The sequence below is a fragment of the Lepidochelys kempii genome, chromosome 17 (assembly GCF_965140285.1).
Source record: "Lepidochelys kempii isolate rLepKem1 chromosome 17, rLepKem1.hap1, whole genome shotgun sequence".
Taxonomy (NCBI): domain Eukaryota; kingdom Metazoa; phylum Chordata; order Testudines; family Cheloniidae; genus Lepidochelys; species Lepidochelys kempii.
The window spans coordinates 23486919-23508767 of record NC_136396.1 but is presented as its reverse complement, the minus strand read 5'-3'; the positions used below and the strand labels follow the sequence as shown (position 1 = coordinate 23508767).

The window sequence follows — 21849 nt, the reverse complement described above, 5'->3', positions numbered from 1 at the left end:
GGACTCTCTGTGTGGCAGAATGGAATTGTTTTTCGATCTGGTCCCTCATCTCAGGGACTCAACAATACAGTCATGTGTTCAGAACATTGTGGAATACTTGTTATACCTCAGTCATCTGGTTTGTCTTTCAGTTCATTCAATTTTGGTCCTACATTCTCCAGTTCAAGGGGAAATCAATCTTCTTGAACTCCTTGATAGTCAGATTTCTGAAAGGGCTCACTTGTCTCTTTCCACCAGTGAAGGAAGTGATTCTCAGTGGGACTGTAACACTGTGTTGGCCAGGGCTCTACCAAATTCATGGTCAATTTTGGTCAATTTCACAGTCCTAGGATTTTAAAAATAATAAATTTCATGATTTCAGATACTTAAATCTGAAATTTTATAGTGTTGTAATCATGAGGGTCCCAACCCCAAAGGGTGTAATAGGGAGGGGGGTTGTGATATTGCCACCCTTGCTTTTGCACTGCTGCTGGTGGCAGTGCAACCTCCAGAGCTGGGTACCCAGCCAGCAGCCGCTGCTCTCTCACCGCCTCCAGCAGCACACAGAAGTGAGGGTGGCATAATACGGAGGGGGCTTCACTTTTCAGGGGGGACAGGGCTGGCCTTACAGGTGGGGGATGTTGTGGGGGGATTCCATGATCACCTCTCCCTGACACACAGCCAGCTCAAGGCCTCTTTAACCCCTGAGCACTAGGGCACTGGGCTTGGGGAGGGGCAGGGCTCAGGGCACCCTGGCTGAAGGCTCCTACTGTACACCAGGCTCCAGCTGCTGGTCCTAACCAGGCTGGTGTGGGACAGGACTTCCTCTTCCCCTGCAGGGGCTACTCCCAGGGCTGGGTCAGACCCACCTCCAGGAATCTCCCCCAGCTGCAGGAAGCTCTGGGGCTGCTGGCTGGGAGCCCATTTCTGAAGGCAGTGCAACTGCCAGCAGTAGTGTAGAAATAAGGGTGTCATGGCAGAATATTGCTACCTTTACTTCTGTGCTGCTGCAGGCTGCATCGCTACCTTCAAAGCTGAGGGGCTCTCTCATCTGGGAACTGATTAAGGAGGTCAGACTGAGGCTATGTCTACAGCCTATGTCAGCATAATTTATGGCACCTTAGAGACTAACCAATTTATTTGAGCATGAGCTTTCATGAGCTACAGCAAGTGAGCTGTAGCTCACGAAAGCTCATGCTCAAATAAATTGGTTAGTCTCTAAGGTGCCACAAGTACTCCTTTTCTTTTTGCAAAGACAGACTAGCACGGCTGTTACTCTGAAGCATAATTTATGTTGCTCAGGGTTGTGAATAAAACCACCCTCCTGAGCAACATACGTTACACTTACATGAGCCCTTGTGTGCACAGTGCTGTGTACAGCGCTCGAGCGGGTGCAGATGTGCCGATACAGCTGCACTACTGCAGCACATCTGGTGAAGACGCTCTATGCTGGAGAGTGTCTTCACTAGATGTGCTGTACATATAGACGTTTTCTGAGAGAGACAGACAGAACCTGAAAATTGAGTTTTACTACAGCTTGGCTAGTACTCAGGGCTAACCAGAATGCTTTAACCTTTATTCCTCTGTGTTGACCTAAGGGTTTTCTGTGCTGTATTCCAGTTGACTTAATAAGCCCTTCTGTTTTGAAAATACTGCTTGAGTGTCACTGTAAATGCTTGGTGAGGTGCATTAATTCCTGAAGAGTGTACAAGTCTCTACCAGGAATCTATCTGAGTTGAACTTGCTGAGCAGAGCTCACAGTGTGAAGCAGGAGTGCTAAAGCTCAGAGGTTCAATCTCAGGAGGTGGTGAGGCTGCGTGGCCTTCCCTGAAGGAAGCTTGGGACCCCTTGTGAGTTGGGCACATCAAAGAGGTTCCTCCAAATGACTGTACCAAAGTTGAGGGCATACCACTGATCCTGTTAATCCATGGCAATGGGTATTCCATGACGCACTCTCTGGCCCCTCAGCATTAGAGTCTAAATTCTTGATGTTTGGTGTGGAGGAACTGAGGGGGGTCAGCGTGGCGCCACCCTTAAATAGCCTGGGGAGTAGCTCAGGACCAGAGCATGTGTGCCACCCCTATAGATACTGCTGGGGAAGTTCTTTGGCTTTAGTGCCCTTTCGCATGCACACCTGAGTGGAATTCATTTCTGCATCCTCACCTTAAAGAACAACAATTACAGTACAGGTAAGTAACTGTCTTGTCTGCTGACTTCACTGCATCAGTACACTTGAATCATATTTTCAAGTTTTTCTTTCCTACTTTGAGGGCTAGGAAACGCTTTAAAAAAATGAAAGATGAATTTCTAATGTAATCACATGACTCAATGAGCTGGGGCCCTAGGCATTTAGAGATCCTATTCCTTAATCCATCCCCATGGATACATCCAGAATATCTTCACTCTGCTTAAGAAATGTAAGTTTCAGAGAGGAACATTGGTCCATGTTTTTCCCAAGTTAGCTTCATTTGAGGACAGTAAATTGTTGATTTTGAACACTGCTTATGCTTTTCCTAACTGCCCTCTGTGTACAGGATGGTTGTGGACACTTCATTTGTATTGTAGGAGAGAACAGGAAACAGTAGATGCATAAGGGCTAAAATTCTGGCAAGTAGCAGCACAAATAAACTAACAATCAGCTGTGAAAAGTCTGCTGCAGTTTCCACAGTAAACATCTGATGAAGTGAGCTGTAGCTCACGAAAGCTCATGCTCAAATAAATTGGTTAGTCTCTAAGGTGCCACAAGTACTCCTTTTCTTTTTGCGAATACAGACTAACACGGCTGTTCCTCTGAAAGCTGTGAAATGTTTCACCTCAGTCTAGATGGGTGCATTTCAGATAAAAATTGTTTAGAAAGGTGCAGATGCCCAAAGTCTGAGCACTTGGCATTCCTTGGCAATGGCCAGCAAACTCTTGAAGTTTAGGCTGGCTGTGGCTACATTTTATATCAGCTGCCAGAAAGTAGATGAAAAGAGACTTGAGAACCCTGCCCTATATGTGGTTAGGTAAGAAGCACTCATGTGTACTGCATAACTGCTCCTTTTTTTCCTCCTAGATCTCCATCTACTGGTGGATGTAGCTTGCAAACAGGAGCACTTTCCAAAAGAAGAATTAAGAGAGTGAGAAGTGGGTGACAAGCATGTGAAAATGTGCATTAATTGCCAACTGGGTTCTCCATATCAGACCCCAGAGGCAGTGCTTTGCACACAATATGCACTTTGGAACTTTTCAACTGTTTTAAAAAAATCTCTTTCCTTTTGCTTTTGTTAGTTTTATGGGGAACTAGTCACTCCACTGTTTACTGCATCTCTTTTGTTACATTTTCTACTTCGACAGGTTGTAAAACATCTAGCGGCTAGGGTGTTTAATATGCAGTAATTGTTTACCTGCCTAAAATTGCTTAGAAACAAAAAGCTTGGACACTGTAAACAGGAAACCTTAAAAGCCTCTACAAGACTTTCTTACTGGGGAGCAAGCTGTTTCTCCTGTTGTATTTGGAATCTCTCTACTTCACTTTGTTGGGGAGTGTAGTCAGCACATCCCCAGTTTTGTGCTAATAGTGTGTCTCCTTTGAGTTATACTTGCCCTTTAAAGGGAATTGTGTGAGAAACAAAAACATTGGGAGGTCACTAGATTCCAGGTCTGAGTGGGTCAGGGATTCCAGGAGAGCATCTCTGGGAAAAGTGAGCTAATTTTCTAAGTGATTAATCAGGGAAATGCTCTTCCATCCAAGCACAGTGCTCTGTTTCAGCAGCAAGTGTGTCTGACCGATGAGCATCCACCACACACAACAGCCGCTGGATCTTTTACATAAATGAAACATTCTTCTGTTTTAATAATTTCTTTTAATTCTAGTGATATCTATAATGGTAAGTCATCTGTTTGTTTACTATTTTAAGTAGGTCTTCACAAGGCACTTGTTTAATATAATTTAATATATTGACAGTAGAGTTAAGATTTTTAACAGCTATGTATTTGTATTAATATTTATTAATGTTGAAATACTGACAGAAGGATAAAGGATGCATGTGAAATATTTGTTGTGTTAGGATAATATATGTGAATGAGGCAGCATTGAAAACATGTAACTCTAATTGATTCCTGCCAGTTCATGTATCTTTATAGTCAGTGAGACTCAGTCCAATATAATTGGGAAAACACACAAGGAAGAAGCAGAGCGAATAGGCCTGCTATTTGTCAGAACCCGAGTTATGGCCTCTAAATCTTCCTACAGTGTACAGCTATGTTCATTACCTCAAAGACAAACTCTGGATGGTAGGATGAACCAAGATCAGACCTTTTAAACCCCTGCCAAGGCTTCAGACCAGAAAGTTGGAAGCTGGGGGATGCTCTTGGGTCTTGGGACACTAGCAGGAGCACTACTATACTGACCTTCCTCAGAGCTGCCATTTTACATCTTTTGTCATATGCATACAGCAAGTTTTCAGAGGGTTTGAATGTTTTAGGGGGTTGCATCTTCTCAGGCCCTGCACTCAAATTAGAATATGTTGAAACCCAATAGCAAAAATGGACTTAATGCATTCAAATAGTTAAAGGGAAAAGGAGTTCAGCAATACAGCAGGATCACTGAAATCTGAGTTTGGTTTGTTGCTGGCAGGGTTTGGGACTACTTCAGAGGATGCTGTTGGAATAGGGGAGAGCTTCATTACCCTCTAGCAATTTCTGCCGTTAAGGGAATGGTGACAGGCTTTGAGGAGAGTCCTGTCTAGTTCAACTGCCCTGACTGAGAAGTGAGTATGAAGTCATAGGGATCACTGGAATTCTGCATTGCCAGACTGGAGCTGTTACATATTAAGTAAGGAAGCTTCCTGTCTTAACTTTCTCAGTCCTGTCTACACCAAAAGATGTGATGTTCTTTTGGAGAGGTGAGTCAAGGAGCCTTGGCATGGTTTAAGGTTCTACTTTTTAATGATTAATTACGAAATCCTAGTATTTATTACCTTTCTGAATTAAAAAAGGCCATGGAGCTGGATCTCCTGCCATACTTTACATGCACAGTACTATCAGCTGTAGCTTTCCTTATCCTTAATTAACTCTCAGGCACATTGTGAGAGGGCAGAAGAGAAAAGACACTCACTGTGTAAAGAAATCCATATAGTATTGCACAACTAACAAGTCTCAGGTAACCCAGCATACTGGACATCTCAATATTTTAGCACTTTTAGCATGGATGTATTTCAGTCAGTAAATCATAAAGTGTGACTGCTCCAACCAGGCACATTGTTTTACTATTTTCTTGTTAATGGGAACAATGTGGAGTTTGGTTACACTGAGATGTAAAATTACAGCAGCACATAAAGAACATAAAGTTATTAAAGTGAAATAGATGTTGCATTTATATTCTCAGTATGTGTGTTAAACTTTAAAATGCAGATATTTTAAAATAAATATTTTATCCAGTAGTTCCTGATAGCACCTTTATAAATTAAAAAAATCATTGCCACACTAATAGGCTTCTTAAAAGTATAGTCTACCAGATTTCCCCCTTGGGTAACTGCATTGATTTCTGTGGAGTTCACCAGGGATGAATTTGGCTCCATGTGTATCCAAAGGGTCACTATCTGTCATGTTTTTGAGTGCAATTCCTTTCTCATAAGCACCATGTTTTATAGAGGTTCTCTCCGAACTAGCCTAATGAGAGGCTGGATGGATAGGATAGCATATTTTCTGTATGGTATATACTAGGAAGTTTTATATGTCTTCCTCAACACAGATCCATCACATGCCTAGTTACAAACTTCCACTTGCAACCTAACTTTGAGGTTATAGGTCTGACCTATAGTATTATTCACCTCCCAGTGATGTCAGAGGAGAAAAACAATTGAATTCCAGACCTCTGACATCAACCTGACCTGAAACGTTCTTGCAGTAGCAACTAGAAAAGGGCTACTGAATCTAAATTAGCAAGAACTGAAGAAAAGCTGTGCGTGAAATGGACGGGTCCTTCCCAGGGCCAAAGACATAAGGCTGCAATAAATCAGTACATTCTACAGAGGGGAGTTGCTTCAGATACTGGCTTGACGCCATTCAGAGTGTCACGGGAAGGCTGGGAAAGTGCCTGCCATCACACTGATAAATTCCCTACTTCATTTGTTTATTGATCTGACTTTGCATTTTAATTTATTTTATTATTTATTTTTATCTTTGCTATGTTCGACACAGACTTTGCTTTAATGTCAGTTTGAAGGACCAGTTAATTACCCTGATTTATATGTGATAGGTTAATCAGTAAGATAATCAGGGATGTGTTGAATGCAGTTTAGCTGTGGATCAGGAGAGGGAGTCCAGGAGCTCTGAGAAACAGACATCAAGGGGGTGGGGTTGTTGCCTATGGCTGCTCCACCCTCACTTTGTCAGCAGGTAGAGAGAAAGCTTGCAGTCCCAGGGGAGGGAGGCAGAGAGCTGAGGAACACAAACTGCAAACCACAGGCTTCCTCCTCCAAGGAATTGATCCAGAAGTGCTTTTCTGGAGGGAAAGCTCTTCCACAACATCTACATAACTTTTCAAGTCCACCTCAGGATTCAGAGTCCTTGCTTCTGGGATCTATTGCCTACTTTGTACTGATTGCAGTCTGCCTACGTTTGCTGCTGGATTTTTGCTGATATTTCCAAACTTTGTTTTCTTTCTCACTCCCCACATTTCGAGCTGATCATTGTATGTGCTGTAAGGAGAAGAGAGACTCTTTTATTTGAACGGAGTATTCAGAAATGCTTTTGGATTCATTCTAAGGTCTTTCGATTGCATTTGGACACTTAACTTCAGCCATGCCTGGCCCAGGAACTTTCAGCCTGGAGTAAATTTCTACCTTTGATCTTGTTAGATTGTCTTTCCGGCTGTGGAATTCCATTCCTATCTACCTGCATTTTGTGTGTGTGTGTGTGTGTGTGTGTGAGAGAGAGAGAGAGAGAGAGAATTATGGGACACTTTTTGCTAAGCTGTTAGAAGTTGGTTTTGTCCAGGATTTATAGAAACATTTCCATCTGTTTCAGCCCCTGTGGATTCGTGCAGGCAGACTACTCAACAGGTTTGCAGATCTCTCTTAAAAATCCATATCTCCCTTCTCAGGAGAATGATCAGTGTACCAAGTCATTTTAGTTGCCAAATTTCCCTGTCCTCTCTACAATTATGAAGATTCTTCAGTACTTTTTATGTGACCTTTGGGTAGCTCATATGGATTTTTTATTTTATTTTGCGGGGCTTTTATTTATGATTGTATTAACATGTGCTTGAAAGCAATTACAGAAGTTCCTGGGCGTGCACAGGAATAGCATAAAACAAGGACATGTTGGTAACTTTTTGCTCAAAGCCTGTGCCTAAACTTTTAAAATGTTTTGGGGGCCTTTTTACCTCCTGGGAATTTGAAAATAGGTTGAGAAGACTCTTGTTCATCTAATGAATTTTGGAAACTGAAGATCAGAAGATATGTGTTTTAAAACAGACTCCAAACACAGATTACTAGTAATTTCCTATCCTTATGCTGAAACAGGAGAATAAATCTTGATCCCCAAGCCCAAGTGAGCGAGGCATTTCTAACAGAACAGGGATGTCAGGGATCAAATAAATTTGGAGGACAGCCCAATAACAAACACTATTATTTATACTGAACTTTAAAAATACTGCTGTAATTATCAAAGGGAAATATACTCTCTCCTCCAACATTATTCTTTAATATGTGGAGTTGATGGAGGACACTGATACTTGTAATTAATATTAAATCAGAAGAGCTCGTGCTTTTGGGAATGAGATATGTGGAAAAGATAACTAGCTGGAGAAAAGGGCAAGTACATCTAAGATTGATCCGTTCAACCTGCTGATCATCTTGAAATGTAATCCTGAAAGGGCAGGAGCTGTAGACACACTTCTTGCATGGCAGAGACTCGCTCTGTGATTAGCTCAGGCAGGACTGAAATGCTACATAGTGTTGTTGTGTGTCCTGGCTGGGTTTTTTTAATGCCCATTTGTTCAGTTTATGTTGATCTTTCTGGATTTATCCATTGGAGGAGAAGGAGAAACGCCTAATTTAGATTGTTGGTGTTTGGTTTTTATTTTGTTAAGGCCCCACAGGCCTTTGGGCACTTGGCACCAAGGAAGAGAAATGATTATGGTGAGAAACAGAAGAGGAACCCAATAAGGAGTGCCAGGAGGAAGGGGCTGTAGGTTACTGAGCCCCTCTCCCCTCCTTCCCATCTGCCCCACTTGAGTGGAAACACACAAAAGCTCTAAACTTAACCAGCTCTGTCAACTGTTGGAACCTGCTGGTGGGGTGAGGACACATTCCTGAGCGATATGTGTGGCCGAAGTGCACTGCTGCAGCTGGTAGCATGAGTGCTGGCCCCCAGCTGCAGCTGGCTGTCCTCTGGCCTTGGCTGCTAATGGCTACACTGCAGGTCAGACTTGGCCTTACTGGGCTGGCAGTGGCAGCGGCAGTGGAGTCAGAGAGATCAGCAGCACAGAAGGCTATCATTAGGGTGATCCCCTTAAAAGTGGAGCCAATCACATTGGAAGGAGTGTTTGCTGATGTTGCTGAGGTTACTCCAGCAGAAGGAAAACTGCTGCAGGTAAGAGAAACTTTATTCTATCCCATTCCATTGGCCTTATGCTCCTAGTGCTGTGTGCCTTCCCTCCCCTTCCCCCCCCACATTGCTTCAACTCCTAGTGCAGTGGAATCGTCTTTATTTCCCACGTGTACATCTGTAACCAGAGGAACCATGTGTTTTTTCTCTCTGAGCTGCTCACCTGTTTGCTTTGTAGTATAGTAATGTATCCTGCTGCTCTTTAACCTTTCACACTGTGTCTCTTAAGATAATTTCTTTTATAACTGTTTTTTCGTCCTGTCATCAACTGTAGTTGTATACTAATGCTGCTAGTGTACTAATGCTGAATGTATGGACATGGTCAGTTGCTCCTATGGGGATTATTACTTTCTATCATAGTTGGTGATACAATGCAAAGTCTGGTGAGCCACTTTCCATGTTGCGCAAACACCGCTCAAAGAGGATGGGCTTTCCTCTGATAGATTTCCCCTGCCTCCCTCCTTACTTTTATATTTCTAATGGAGCTGAGGGATACAGGTGGATTCTGTCCTCCATAATTATTGATCCAGAATCTGAGTGTTGGCTCAGCTAAGGAGGCAAATTATCCTCAATTCTCAGGTTCCCCCCACATCAGTACCTTACCTGTTATAAGTGTAATCAATATCTGTTTCTAACATCTTGATCGAAAGAGAGAGGAGAGCCTCTGAACGGATTATGGCAGCAGAGGCTGTGACAGAAGCACAGTTGTGCTGGTCAGTGAGCAGGCTGATTGCTCACATAACGTATCTGTAAAGTTCAGTTCATTGTAGCAGAGCATGGTGCGCTACTGGAGTACCTTCATGTGCCATCTTGTCTGTCAGTGACTTGCCTTGTGTGTCTTTCTCACACACAACTGAGCTCCTTGTTCAAGAACCAGATATTATAAAACTCATGAAGACAGATAATTTTTATTAATTTCAGTTCTGAAGTCGTATTTAATTCTGAAAAGCGTTTGGCTGTGGTGACTTTCCAAATGTGACACTGACTCTTCAGTAACTAAAACAGTAAATTGTTCGTACAGTGGGGGAACAGAAAGATTTTTGAGCCAGTCTTGTAATATATGGTCCTCAAGCTAACAGATTAGAAATGGACAGTAATACAAGATTGAGGCACTGAGGCATTTTGAAGCTTAATTCAGGTTTGTAAAGCAATTTGAACTCGGAATGAAAGTGCTAGAGCAGAGCAAAGTATTATTCTATTAAACCATATTCCCATTATGAAAAGTATCCTCGAAAAATATACTTGATGACCAGTTCTGTCCTCAAGCAACAGCCATGAAGTCAATATCAATGCCATACCAAAATCTACAGTAGTACAGTATGTAAGTGCTGCATTTGAGCATACAGGTCTTCAGATGTTCAGCCCAAAATATAGAATATTGAAAGGTTTTAAAAAGAGGATATCCTGTGTTGCATGGAAGTTCGAACATTTTACAGTGTTTCAAATTGTTATCCTTTTCCTATAAGAAGGAAGCTGAACCCATTCTAAGATACCATAGAATGAACTATTTTGAGAACTAAACATTGGTAGATTGGAGTGTTAAATCTATGAGAGAATAAAAATATCCACAAAATGAAAAGGTTGGAGAAACTCTCAGTAATCATATCTAATGTGTCTAGTGTATGTAAACATACAAACAATACAGTTCAGTATCTGATTTTAGGCCAAAAGAAAAGGAGTACTTGTGGCACCTTAGAGACTAACCAATTTATTTGAGCATAAGCTTTCGTGAGCTACAGCTCACTTCATTGGATGCACTTCATCGGGATTTTAGGCCCTGATTCTGCAACTAGATTTGTACAGGTGGACATTTCCCACCCTCAGAGTCTCACTGAAGTCAATAGTATTCCATCTGTTTGCAAAGGTCCATGCACGTGTAATTGGTTTCAGGATTAGGGCCTAAGATTAAATTTGTCTTCATTTACAGGATGTTTATACCACAACTGCCAGAAAAGCTCAGTCAATTTTAGCTCTGACTCATTATGTGTATGTATAATATGATCTTTAATTACGTTATAACATACTAATACTCAGGTAATACAATATAGTGCCATTTAAAAAAAAAAAAAGGCAGATCTTGCTGTAGGATCCATGTGGTCAGGCCCCTGTGACAACATGGATCCCATTGCAAGAGTTGAAATCTAGATACACAGTTGTAGCTTGTTGTAAGAGCAAATTCACTTTATTTCCTCAAAGTACACAATGAAAAGGGTTTAAGTAACTCAAATATAAGAAACTAATAGGATGGCCTATATATGGGTTCACATTTAAATAGGGAAATAATACATCTTAATTATGATATATTGGAATATCTTACTGTCTTTATATTAATAACATCCCGATCCTGCATGTGTTTAACTTTGGCATCAATGGGATTACTCGTGTGAATAAAGTTAAGCATGTGTGCAAGAATCTGCAGGTTCAAGTCCTTATATATGATTTAGATACTAAACGCAACATTATATTTCCATCAGCTAATGAGAAAAGCTTTTTTTTTTTTTTTTTACCTCCAAGTTTAGATCTAAAGTTGTTACTACATGGGTACATTTCAAAATCAGTAATGTACAACCAGTGAGTCATCCACAACTGTACATAAACTATCAGTGTTACCACTGAAGAGAAAAATGTCTGAACGGTCCTTTGTGAAAAATTGTAGTTCTACTAATAAAGCTAAAGACTATATAACAGCCTTTTATGGATAAATGAAGTTTACTAGAAAGCTACATACTGCAAACTAAAAAATTGGAAAATATAAACTGTTAATACAATGATACAAGATTCAGCTTCAGAATTAATGTAGTAAAATGTTAAGCACTTATGTAATCCTACAGCCCTTTCTTCCATGGGTATTGCCTTTCAGTTCTGTAGGATTACTCATATATAAGGGGCCAAGGGCTGCAAAATTAGGCCTCACGCATTAAAAGAAAATTCTCTATCTATGGTACACTTAGATTGACCAAAATAATTACTGTGAAAAAGGCAGTTTATTATATAAAAGAATTTAATGTAACCAAACATGTAAATATCACTATCAGAATATTTTTTTTATTTTCAATATATATATCAGATTCTGTAGGTGCATTAAAAATGTTTAACTATCAACATTAATCCTAACGTATCAAACAGACTTTATAAATACGACTTCATAAATAAAGCTCTCCCAAGTCCAGAACAAACTCAGTCCTATACCCACCCTCCCCTTACCACAGCATCATCCTTTCTGTTTATACCAGAAAAAGCCTGGGAAAACACTGAATTTTGCAGCATGTCCCAAAGGTCACCAAATCCAGGCTCCTGTGAACAGGGAGGGTATAGGGGATCAAGATAATTCCAAAGCAAAGGATCCCTCACTGAGAAGTCCCTGCCATCAGCCCCCTCCAGTCTAAAACAGAGAACAGTTAGCTCTGGCACTCCAGAGGTAGTATGTCACAAAGAGAGAATAATCTCTCAAGTGCACAGGACCACTTTAGACATTATAGGTAAAAACCAACACCTTATACTTCAAATGGAAATAACGTGCTCTCAGCATGAAACATTGCTTAGTAAGTGGGCAGCAGCATTCTGCACTAGCTGCAATTTCCAAACCGTGTGAAGGTGCAGCTCCATGTAAAGAATGTTGCTGTAATCTATCTTTGACATGAAAAAGTCTGGGTAATTGGAGGAAGTATCTTTACATTAAAAAGGAAAGGACATAACCTTCTAGACAAGCACATTAATAAAAGCACTTTGCAGCTAACTGGAGATCCAGAAGCATCTGAGATCCAAAATGCCCACCAGTTTCTAACCTTAGAAATGTTTGGCAGATGAGCTGCCTCAGTTGTGTTTACTAATAAAATTTCTATCACTACTTCTCGTTTTCTCTATTCTGTAATTTTTATCAGTCTCTGTGACTTGAGTCTCAGCCAGTTAGCTTTTTCATTCATGCCCCAATCTCCATTAGATGTTGGGTAAATCATTTAGTTTCACTGGTAGGGTTTGAAAAGATAGAAATATCAGATTTCCCAGAAAAAATGGGATAGAGCCATACTCCAGATTGACTCTGCCTACTTCTGTTAGAGATTTAGGGATAATGAAATTTATTTGAGAAATATGTGATCATGTAATTAAAGAATGTATTGAAAAGCATACATCCATGGGGTGCAGAATTAAAAATTAAACATTAATGATCATTTATTTTTGGGATGTATAACTGTTCAAACTCATGTAGAAGTAGGAACATGGTATTGCCTTTATATATGATATTAATGAGATCAGTATTAAGAATTCTGTATCCAGTTCTGGTGTCCACATTTTAAAAAGAATGTTGATAGATTAGAAAGGGTAAAAAGAAAAAAAAAAAAAGAGTGATCCAAGGTCTGAGAAACCTGCCAGATAGAGAGACCCTTAAGAAACTCAAATTATATCTATAATTTTATGCAAGAAATAGTTAAGAGGTGATTGATCATAGTCTGTAGAAACCAACATGGGAAAAAGATTTCTCATAGTTGAGAGCTCTTGTAATTTAGCGGATAAAGATATCAGTGTTGGCAACTCTTGTGATTTGACTACAAGTCTCACAATACTTGGTGTTTTTCTTAAAATCCCAGTTGCTAGAATCAGAAAATAGCATGAGAAACTCATTTTTTAAAAAAATAAAAAATAAAAATAAAATAAAATATGCTTTTAGTTCTGATGATTGCAGAGAAAAACTTGAAAACAAAAAGCAAAACATCCTAAAGGCTCAGAAGGCAAAGAAAAAACTCAAAACTTCATATCAAAAAAACTTAATTTTAAGTCAATGACATGATGGGGGGCTGACTCATGATTTTTGAACACCTAGGGTTAGCGATACTAAATAAGATCCAGTGGCTGGAAGCTGAAACTAGATTAATTCAGATTACAAATAAGGTCAAATTTAACAGAGAGATTAATTAACCAGTGTAACAAGTTACCTACAGATGAACCAGATCCAACATTACCCCCAGATTACAAAGTTTAGAAATGGAGAGGGTTCCCAGTATTGGAGTTCTTAGTACATTTGGGAGATGATAGCTCTGAGTGAAGAGGCCCACTCAGTTAAATGTATATGGATACAAATCCCAAGCTTTAAGAAAGTAAATATATTAGTAGGACTATATGGTTGATCTTTGGATCAACAAAAGGATACGGAATGCACAAAGTCTAACAAAATGATAATAATGGGTGACTTCAACTACCCACATGTAAACAGGTCAAATGGTACAATGGAATGAAGTTCAAAGAAGTAATTTCTTGATACTTTTAAATATTGATTGTTTCTTGGAATAACTAGGTATATCTAGAGCACACAAGAGGAGTTTAGGCTATGTCTACATGAGCACTTTTGTCGGTATAATTTACATCATTCTGGGATTGTGAAAAAAACATCCCCTGAGCAAGCTATGTAAGTTAAACCGACAGACACACCAGTGTTTACAGCGCTATGTCAGCAGGAGACACTCTTCCGCCAACGCCGCTCAATGTAGGTGGTTTAATTATGTCTACAGGAGAGCTCTCTCCCATTGGCTTAGAGTGGCTACGAGCGATCTTACAGCGGCACAGCTGCATTGTTATAGCTATGCCGCTGTAAACTCACTAGTGTAGACATAAAAAGAAAAGGAGTACTTGTGGTACCTTAGAGACTAACCAATTTATTTGAGCATAAACTTTCGTGAGGTACAGCTCACTTCATCGGATGCATACTGTGGAAAATACGGAAGATGTTTGTTTTTATACACACAAATCATGAAAAAATGAGTGTTTATCACTACAAAAGGTTTTCTCTCCCCCCACCCCACTCTCCTGCTGGTAATAGCTTATGTAAAGCGATCACTCTCCTTACAATGTGTGTGATAATCAAGGCGGGCCATTTCCAGCACAAATCCAGGGTTTAACAAGAACGTCTGGGGGGAGGGGAGGTTAGGAAAACAAGGGGAAATAGGTTACCTTGCATAATGACTTAGCCACTCCCAGTCTCTATTCAAGCCTAAGTTAATTGTGTCCAATTTGCAAATGAATTCCAATTCAGCAGTCTCTCGCTGGAGTCTGGATTTGAAGTTTTTCTGTTGTAATATCGCAACTTTCATGTCTGTAATCGCGTGACCAGAGAGATTGAAGTGTTCTCTGACTGGTTTATGAATGTTATAATTCTTGACATCTGATTTGTGTCCATTTATTCTTTTACGTAGAGACTGTCCAGTTTGACCAATGTACATGGCAGAGGGGCATTGCTGGCACATGATGGCATATATCGCATTGGTAGATGTGCAGGTGAACGAGCCTCTGATAGTGTGGCTGATGTTATTAGGCCCTATGATGGTGTCCCCTGAATAGATATGTGGACACAGTTGGCAATGGGCTTTGTTGCAAGGATAGGTTCCTGAGTTAGTGGTTCTGTTGTGTGGTATGTGGTTGCTGGTGAGTATTTGCTTCAGGTTGGGGGGCTGTCTGTAGGCAAGGACTGGCCTGTCTCCCAAGATTTGTGAGAGTGTAGACATGGTTATAGTCTAAAGTAAGTAACATACAAGTTCTAATTCAAGAATTAACAGTAGTTGAGCCACTAATAGTGACCATCGTGTAGGTTAAACATCCTAAAAAAAGTACCAAAAAAGGACCCGGTGACACTAAACTTTAGAAAGAGAGACTTCAATAAAGTCTAGTCAAAAAGACCTTGAAGGAAAAGAAAAAAGTCCTTGGATGTGGCATGGATGCTACTTAAACTAAAAGTAGAATCACAGAAGGCCTGTGTAGCCACTGAACAAAAAGGAGAACCAGGAAGTAAATATGACTGTGGGTACATCTATGCAGAAAAAAAAAAAAAATCCACAGCAGCAAGTCTTAGAGCCTGGCTCAACTGTCTCAGGCTTGTGGGTCTTGTGCTGTGGGACCTAAAATAGCAGTGTAGATGTTCGAGTTTTAAAACCCGGGCTCCATCCTGAGCCTGAACATCTACACTGCTATTTTTAGCCCTGCAGCTTGAGCCCTGCAAGCCTGAGTCCATTGACTTGGGCTCTGAGACTCACTGCTGCTGTTTAAGATACCTACTGTTTAAGATACTAAAACTTAATTCAGTAATGTCTCCCAAGGATATGACAAGAAATTGCCATATGTATCATAAAGATAAATCAGGAGTCTTTGTTCTCTCTGTCCCATAACACATGAACAAGGAGACATTCAATGAAACTGAAAGATTGTAAATTCAAAACTGATTAAAGGAAATACTTTTTCTCACAACATGTAATTAAGCTGTGGAACTCTTTGCCACATGATGTCACTGAAGCCAATAATTTAACAGGCTTCAAAAAGGGTTGGGATATTTATCTGGATAACAACAATTTGTTATAATAATGCTAAAAAAAGATTGGAAATTATATAAAACCTCCTGCTTCAGGGTTTCAGCCCATCTCTACTAGGAATTAGGATGAGGGGACAGATTATCCTTCATATGCCTCTTGTGGGGTTTCTTGCACCTTCCTCTGAAACATCTGAGGCTGGCCCCTGTCAGAGACAGGTTATTGGACTATATGGACCATGGGTCTGATCCATTGTGGCAATTCCTATGTGCTGATGTCTGTTACTGAAAATTTGGTAGAAATTTCATAAACAATATGCACCAAAGCCAATTTTGAATGCAATAATATTTATCAATTATAATTTTTAGTTATTCAAGTTTTCAGAAGTAGCAAAGAACCTATTTAAGATCTAGCCACCTGCAAAGTTTGAAGTTGTAAAGTTCAGCTGAGTATACTTTTGTACAAAATTATTTGTGACTGTGCTGTTTATAAATAAATAATATATATTTAGTTTACCCACTTTTATGACTCAAAAGTGGCTATAAGATTTTCTTCAAACTTTCCTAAAAAATCCCTTTCCTTTGGGTTGAAACAAAAAAATATCAACCCAAAAAGGAGAAAGTGATGCATGTGTGATACAGCATGGCCAGAAGACAGCAGGAGAGTGATATAGGAGAGATATGTAAGTCCCAGTATGAGGAGAAGCCTCATTCCCTGTAGAGGGAAGAAACATTTCTATAGATTAAATAAAAGCACCTGAAGCCAATTAGAGCACCTGAAGCTAGTCACCTGATAAAAACCCCCTGCTTCAATCAGCCAGGGAAAGGAGTTGGAGCAGAGAGCAGTCTGAAGGAGTTGAAGTAGAGGAGAGTTTGGAGACGTGCCGTGGCTGGCTAGAAGACCAAGACTCTAAGTAAAGAGACACCCGGCTTGTGCAGAGACGGGGGGCAGGAAGCCCCACAAGCTGAAGAGCAGGAGAGGGAAGTAGCCCAGGGGAAGGAAGCACTAGTTCAAGTGGTTTACCACTATCCCTAGGGCCCCTGGGCTAGGAGTAGAGGGCGGGCCCGGGTCCCTCCCTCTCCACTACCCTTCTCTGTGTTAATAGTGGGTCAGTAGATACCCTAGTTCAGGGGCAGGAAACTGCGCCCTGAACCCTCCCACCCCAAGAAGAGGAAGCGCGGGACCCATCATAATCGGCAATTTGCCACACATGAATGAAAGTAGAGATGTCTAATTATGTTGTAGCCTTAACTGTAGTATTCACTACCATGAAACCTGGTATAACGATACAATAGCCTAGAATCAATTGGGTTTTTTAAAAAGCAAAACAGTAGACAGAGTGGCACAGCATTTTAAGGAATCCCCCAGACTGTAAGAGTTTAGATAGCATCACAGTCCCAAATGTCCTAGCAGATTGTAGTAGTAGTTGTAGTTGATCTGTAACAAAGTACTAATCCCTAGAGAGGGGGTGTGAAATTATTTCTAGTGGGGATTGATGTGAAAAGTCCCAAGATGTGTGTATCAGCAGCAGAATGGAGGTCAACTTCAGATAGAATCTAATGCATTTGTGAGTTACAAATTAAGTGCAAATCAGGGATCATATGATATTTTTGTGTCTGCAGCCCAGAATGTAAGTATCTGAATTTAGATACAGCAGGGGTATACACCACACACTCTCTCCAGTTACATGAGAAACAAATCACAGAGTAAAAATGCAAGTTTGTCTCAAGGGGTGATGTTAAGGATCCCACACTTTCCTTTGTGCATTGGTCTGAGTCAAGAATTCTGAGCACCAAATTACATATTTTAATGAGTTGGGTTTTTTTAACCAGACTGACCTGTTTATTTTGTCTCAAACTCTTTTTCGAGGTCATGCCCCAAACATGACTTTTCTGGTGGGCTCAGAAGGGCGCCATACAGGGATGAGAAGTGAGGATTTTGTAATGGCTAAATTCATTACAAAATCCTTAGTGCTCTGAGTATTGTTGATAAATTGTATTTGAACTGAAGCGTGTTCTAGTCCTGGAAAGGTGATAAGGAAGTGAGCAATCAGAAAATAAGCAGCTAGGGTGGCAGTAGGAAATTCCTGTCCTAAAGTTGTTGGAAAGGAATGAGCCCATTCATGTCATTATGGACTTGGATAAAAGAAACACTTTTACTCTCAGTCCCAAACTTAGTTCATGGAAGTCAGAATTATCTCTGAACAAGAGGACTGAAGTGGGGGGATGTTTTCAGTGTGAGGTGCTTGTGTGCACACAGTGATATTGATGCTTTTACAGCCATTCATGAACAATGTTCAAAGGAACAAGAAAGTGTTGCAGGTAAATAACTGAACAGGGCTGAGCAAAAGTGATGAGTGTTGAAGGGAAGGAGCTAAGTGTGACTATGAAGTCTCAAAGAGAGGATTGGAAGGAGCTGGATCTGTGAGATGAGAAGGGGAAGAAACCTATCATTTGTATTCTGGTAGTACCTAGAGGGCTGTCAGGATTGGGGACACATTGTGCTCTAAGCACTAAACACATCATTGCTTACAGTCTAATTAGTAAAAGTAACCACGATACCACAATGGACCAATAATCCCTCCAGTCTAGTATTTCTGGCTCCAGAAGTAGGCTGCAAGTAAAGGCAAAAACCACCATAAGATTAATCTGTTCCAAAGCCAGAAGGGACCACTGTGATCATTTAGTCTTATCTCATGTATAACACCAGCCAGAGAACCTGGCCTCCTGTATAACAGACTATAGAACTTTCCCAAAATAATTCCGAGAGCATATATTTTAGAAAAACATTGAATCTTGAATAAACATAATACACTTGCTAGTGTATTCATAGATATTAAGGTCAGAAGGGACCATTATGATCATCTAGTCTGAGCTCCTGCACAATGCAGGCCATAGAATCTCACCCACCCACTCCTGCGATAAACTTCTCACCTATGTCTGAGCTATTGAAGTCCTCAAATCATGGTTTAAAGACTTCAAGGTGCAGAGAATCCTCCAGCAAGTGACCCGTGCCCCATGCTGCAGAGGAAGGTGAAAAACCCCCAGGGCCTCTTCCAGTCTGCCATGGAGGAAAATTTCTTCCTGACTCCAAATATGGCAATCAGCTGAACCCTGAACATATGGGCAAGATTCACCAGCCAGATACCCAGGAAAGAATTTTCTGTAGTAACTCAGATCCCACCCCATCTAACATCCCATCACAGGCCATTGGGCCTGTTTACCATGAATAGTTAAAGATCAATTAATTGCCAAAATCATGTTATCCCATCATACCATCTCCTCCATAAATTTATCAAGTTTAATCTTGAAGCCAGAAATTACTTTTGCCCCCACTGCTGCCCTTGGAAGGCTATTCCAGAACTTCACTCCTCTGATGGTTAGAAACCTTCATCTAATTTCAAGTCCAGACTTCCCGATGGCCAGTTTATATCTATTTGTTCTTGTGTCCACATTGGTACTGAGCTTAAATAATTCCTCTCCCTCTCCGGTATTTATCCCTCTGATATATTTATAGAGAGCAATCATATCTCCCCTCAGCCTTCTTTTGGTTAGGCTAAACAAGCCAAGCTCTTTGAGTCTCCTTTCATAAGACAAATTTTCCATTCCTCGGATCATCCTAGTAGCCCTTCTCTATACCTGTTCCAGTTTGAATTCATCCTTCTTAAACATGGGAGACCAAAACTGCACACAGTATTCCAGTTGAGGTCTCGCCAGTGCCTTGTATAATGGCACTAACGCCTCCTTATCTCTACTGGAAATACCTCGCCTGATGCATCCCAAGACTGCATTAGCTTTTTTGATGGCCATATCACATTGGCGGCTCATAGTCATCCTGTGATCAACCAATACTCCAAGGTCCTTCTCCTCCTCCGTTACTTCTAATTGATGCATCCCCAGCTTATAACTTAAATTCTTGTTATTAATCCCTAAATGCATGACCTTACACTTCTCACTATTAAATTTCATCCTATTACTATTACTCCAGTTTACAAGGTCATCCAGATCCTCCTGTATGATATCCTGGTCCTTCTCTAAATTGGCAATACCTCCCAGCTTTGTGTCATCTGCAAACTTTATTAGCACACTCCCACTTTTTGTGCCGAGGTCAGTAATAAAAAGATTAAATAAGATTGGTCCCTAAACCAATCCCTGAGGAACTCCACTAGTAACTGCCTTCCAGTCTGACAGTTCACCTTTCAATATGACCCGCTGTAGTCTCCCTTTTAACCAATTCCTTATCCACCTTTCAATTTTCATATTGATCCCCATCTTTTCCAATTTAACTAATAATTCCCCATGTGGCACCATATCAAATGCCTTATGAAAGCTAGGTAAATTAGATCCACTGCGTTTCCTTTGTCTAAAAAATCTGTTACTTTCTCAAAGAAGGAGATCAGGTTGGTTTGGCACGATCTACCTTTTGTAAAACCATGTTGTTTTTTGTACCATTTACCATTGACCTCAATGTCCTTAACTACTTTCTCCTTCAAAATTTTTTCTAAGACCTTGCATACTACAGATGTCAAACTAACAGGCCTGTAGTTACCCAGATCACATTTTTTCCCTTTCTTAAAAATAGGAACTATGTTAGCAATTCTCCCGTCATACGGTACAACCCCTGAGTTTACAGATTCATTAAAAATTCTTGCTAATGGGCTTGCAATTTTATGTGCCAGTTCCTTTAATATTCTTAGATGAAGATTATCGGGGCCCCCTGATTTAGTCCCATTAAGCTGTTCAAGTTTTGCTTCTACCTCAGATATGGTAATATCTACCTCCATATCCTCATTCCCATTTGTCATGCTACCATTATCCCTAAGATCCTCATTAGCTTTATTAAAGACTGAGGCAAAGTATTTGTTTAGATCTTGGGCCATGCCTAGATTATCGTTAACCTCCACTCCATCCTCAGTGTTAAGGGTCCCACTTCTTCTTTCTTTTTTTTCTTCTTATTTATATGGCTATAGAACTTTTTACTATTGGTTTTAATTCCCTTTGCAAGGTCCAACACTACTTGACTTTTAGCCTTTCTCACTTTATCCCTACATGTTCTGACCTCAATAAGGCAGCTTTCCTTGCTGATTCCTCCCATCTTCCACTCCCTGTATGCTTTCTGCTTTTTCTTAATCACCTCTCTGAAATGCTTGCTGATCAAGCTTGGTCTACAACTCCTGCCTATGAATTTTTCCCCTTTCTTGGGATGCAGGCTTCCGATAGCTTTTGCAGCTTTGACTTAAAGTAATCCCAGGCCTCCTCTGCCTTTAGATCCATAAGTTCTTCAGTCCAATCCACTTCCCTAACTAATTTCCTTAATTTTTGAAAGTCAGCCCTTTTGAAATCAAAAACCCTAGTCGCAGATTTATTTTTATTTGTCCTTCCATTCAGTTTGAACTGAATTAGCTCATGATCACTTGAACCAAGGTTGTCCCCTACAACCGTTTCCTCTGTGAGGGCCTCACTACTCACCAAAGCCAAATCTAAAATGGCATCCCCTCTAGTTGGTTCAGCAACTACTTGATGAAGGAATCCATCAGCTATTGCATCTGGGAAAATCTGAGCCCTATTATTATTACTAGAACTCGTCCTCCAATCTATATATGGGCGTTAAGTCTCCCATGATCACGCAGTTTCCATTAGTATTTACTTCATTAAAAACATTAAAGAGGGCTCTATCCATATCCAAATTAGATCCCGGCGGTCTATAGCACACCCCGAGCACTATCACAGGGGAGGCTCTAGTAGTTTTCTTCCCTAATGTGATTTTTGCCCAGACGGACTCTGTCTTATCCATTCCATCGCTTCTTATTTCTTTACATTCTACCTCATCATTGATATACAATGCTATTCCACCACCTTTACCTTTATTTCTGTCTTTCCTAAACAGCACATGCCCTTTGCAAGGTCCATCTTTAAAAAAGGGAAGAAGGAGGATCCTGGGAACTACAGGCCAGTCAGCCTCACCTCAGTCCCTGGAAAAATCATGG

General features: G+C 40.5%; 2 protein-coding genes across 2 annotated transcripts in view; both read left to right on the top strand.

Moving 5' to 3' along the window:
- HSF5 (heat shock transcription factor 5) overlaps positions 1-3113 on the top strand; it is a 69206-nt gene extending 66093 nt beyond the window's left edge. Inside the window, exon 7 of the mRNA XM_073315045.1 lies at positions 3035-3113. Within this exon, the coding sequence (XP_073171146.1) occupies positions 3035-3113 (79 nt within the window). The remainder of the gene's footprint in view (positions 1-3034) is intronic.
- A 4074-nt stretch (positions 3114-7187) lies between these two features.
- The window catches only part of RNF43 (ring finger protein 43), a 126919-nt gene continuing 112257 nt past the window's right edge, over positions 7188-21849 (top strand). Inside the window, exon 1 of the mRNA XM_073315639.1 lies at positions 7188-8559. Coding sequence (XP_073171740.1) covers positions 8323-8559 — 237 coding nt within the window. The 5' untranslated portion in view covers positions 7188-8322. The remainder of the gene's footprint in view (positions 8560-21849) is intronic.